The 1,257-nt window shown below is 55.1% G+C and overlaps 1 protein-coding gene across 1 annotated transcript in view; it reads right to left on the bottom strand.

The window, feature by feature from the left end:
- The window catches only part of LOC108369385 (F-box/LRR-repeat protein 4-like), a 1,643-nt gene extending 1,458 nt beyond the window's left edge, over nt 1–185 (bottom strand). Inside the window, exon 1 of the mRNA XM_017624488.1 lies at nt 40–185. Within this exon, the coding sequence (XP_017479977.1) occupies nt 40–185 (146 nt within the window). The remainder of the gene's footprint in view (nt 1–39) is intronic.
- Nucleotides 186–1,257: the final 1,072 nt, after the last annotated feature.

Genomic DNA, 1,257 nt, shown 5'->3' with positions numbered 1-1,257 from the left:
TCGCCTGTCGCTTGTGCGACAAAGACCACGGCATAAGACTTTGCCCCATCTACCGTGGTAAGACGGCAGAAGAACGACTGCGAGCGATCCTGATACACCGCTACTGCCCGAACTGCCTCTCGCCATTCCACCGTCTGGAAAATTGTGCTAGCGCCGACAGATGTCACAGGTGCCGTGAGAAGCATCATACTTCGCTCTATATCGAGACCAACGATAATTGGAGGCAGCCAGCACGCAATATAGAGGATGATGACAACAGTTCCCAGGGTGCCTTATCCATCCACATAGAAGAGCCTTATAAGTCATGGGCTCAGCAGGTCGAGGAGGCAGAGATGGACGAAGCTACGACTGAGGGCGCTCCAGTAGAAGTAAGTGGCGGCTCGGAAACGAGTTCTTTCCGACCACCGCTCGAACATGAGAAACGAAGGGAGAGCAGTNAGTAGAAGTAAGTGGCGGCTCGGAAACCCGTTCTTTCCGACCACCACTCGAACATGAGAAACGAAGGGAGAGCAGCTCTGCAACTGGGTCCTTCAGACAGCCTGCCCAGTCCCAATCACAGCATGCGGGTGGCTCGGGAACTAGTTCTTTCCGACCGCCCCCATATCCCAACGGTAAGTCGTGATGGCGCGGAAACTGGTCCTTTCCGCTTGTCTCGACGTAAGACTGTTGGGAAAGCACCATATCGCCGACCACAAGAGCAGAACCAAGAGCAGAATGCAGCTCTGGCCGTTCGAAGACTGGGGTTTCGAACAGGTCGCATAAACAACAACACTATGGCTACAACGATCTTACGCCCTTTTCAGCCGATTTCACCGACCGCCATCGTTCGAATCGAGTCTGGTGGCCGCCTGCACCTGGTCCGCGCAATAATTGACCCCTGCGCGCCCAGCACGGTAATCGATGCTAGTCTGGCGCGGGACCTACAATTGGAACGCGGAGGTTCTGGACGAAACCGGAGATGCTCGCTGGCACTTAGAGGAAAATANAGTCGTGATGGCGCGGAAACTGGTCCTTTCCGCTTGTCTCGACGTAAGACTGTTGGGAAAGCACCATATCGCCGGCCACAAGAGCAGAACCAAGAGCAGAATGCAGCTCTGGCCGTTCGAAGACTGGGGTTTCGAACAGGTCGCATAAACAACAACACTATGGCTACAACGATCTTACGCCCTTTTCAGCCGATTTCACCGACCGCCATCGTTCGAATCGAGTCTGGTGGCCGCCTGCACCTGGTCCGCGCAATAATTGACCCCTGCGCGC

This window comes from Rhagoletis zephyria, unplaced genomic scaffold, assembly GCF_001687245.7.
Source record: "Rhagoletis zephyria isolate East Lansing unplaced genomic scaffold, Rhagoletis_zephyria_1.1 Rzeph_scaffold_00058, whole genome shotgun sequence".
NCBI classification, from domain to species: Eukaryota; Metazoa; Arthropoda; class Insecta; order Diptera; family Tephritidae; genus Rhagoletis; species Rhagoletis zephyria.
Note: the sequence above shows the minus strand (reverse complement) of the source record. Positions and strands in the feature narration are given on the sequence as shown.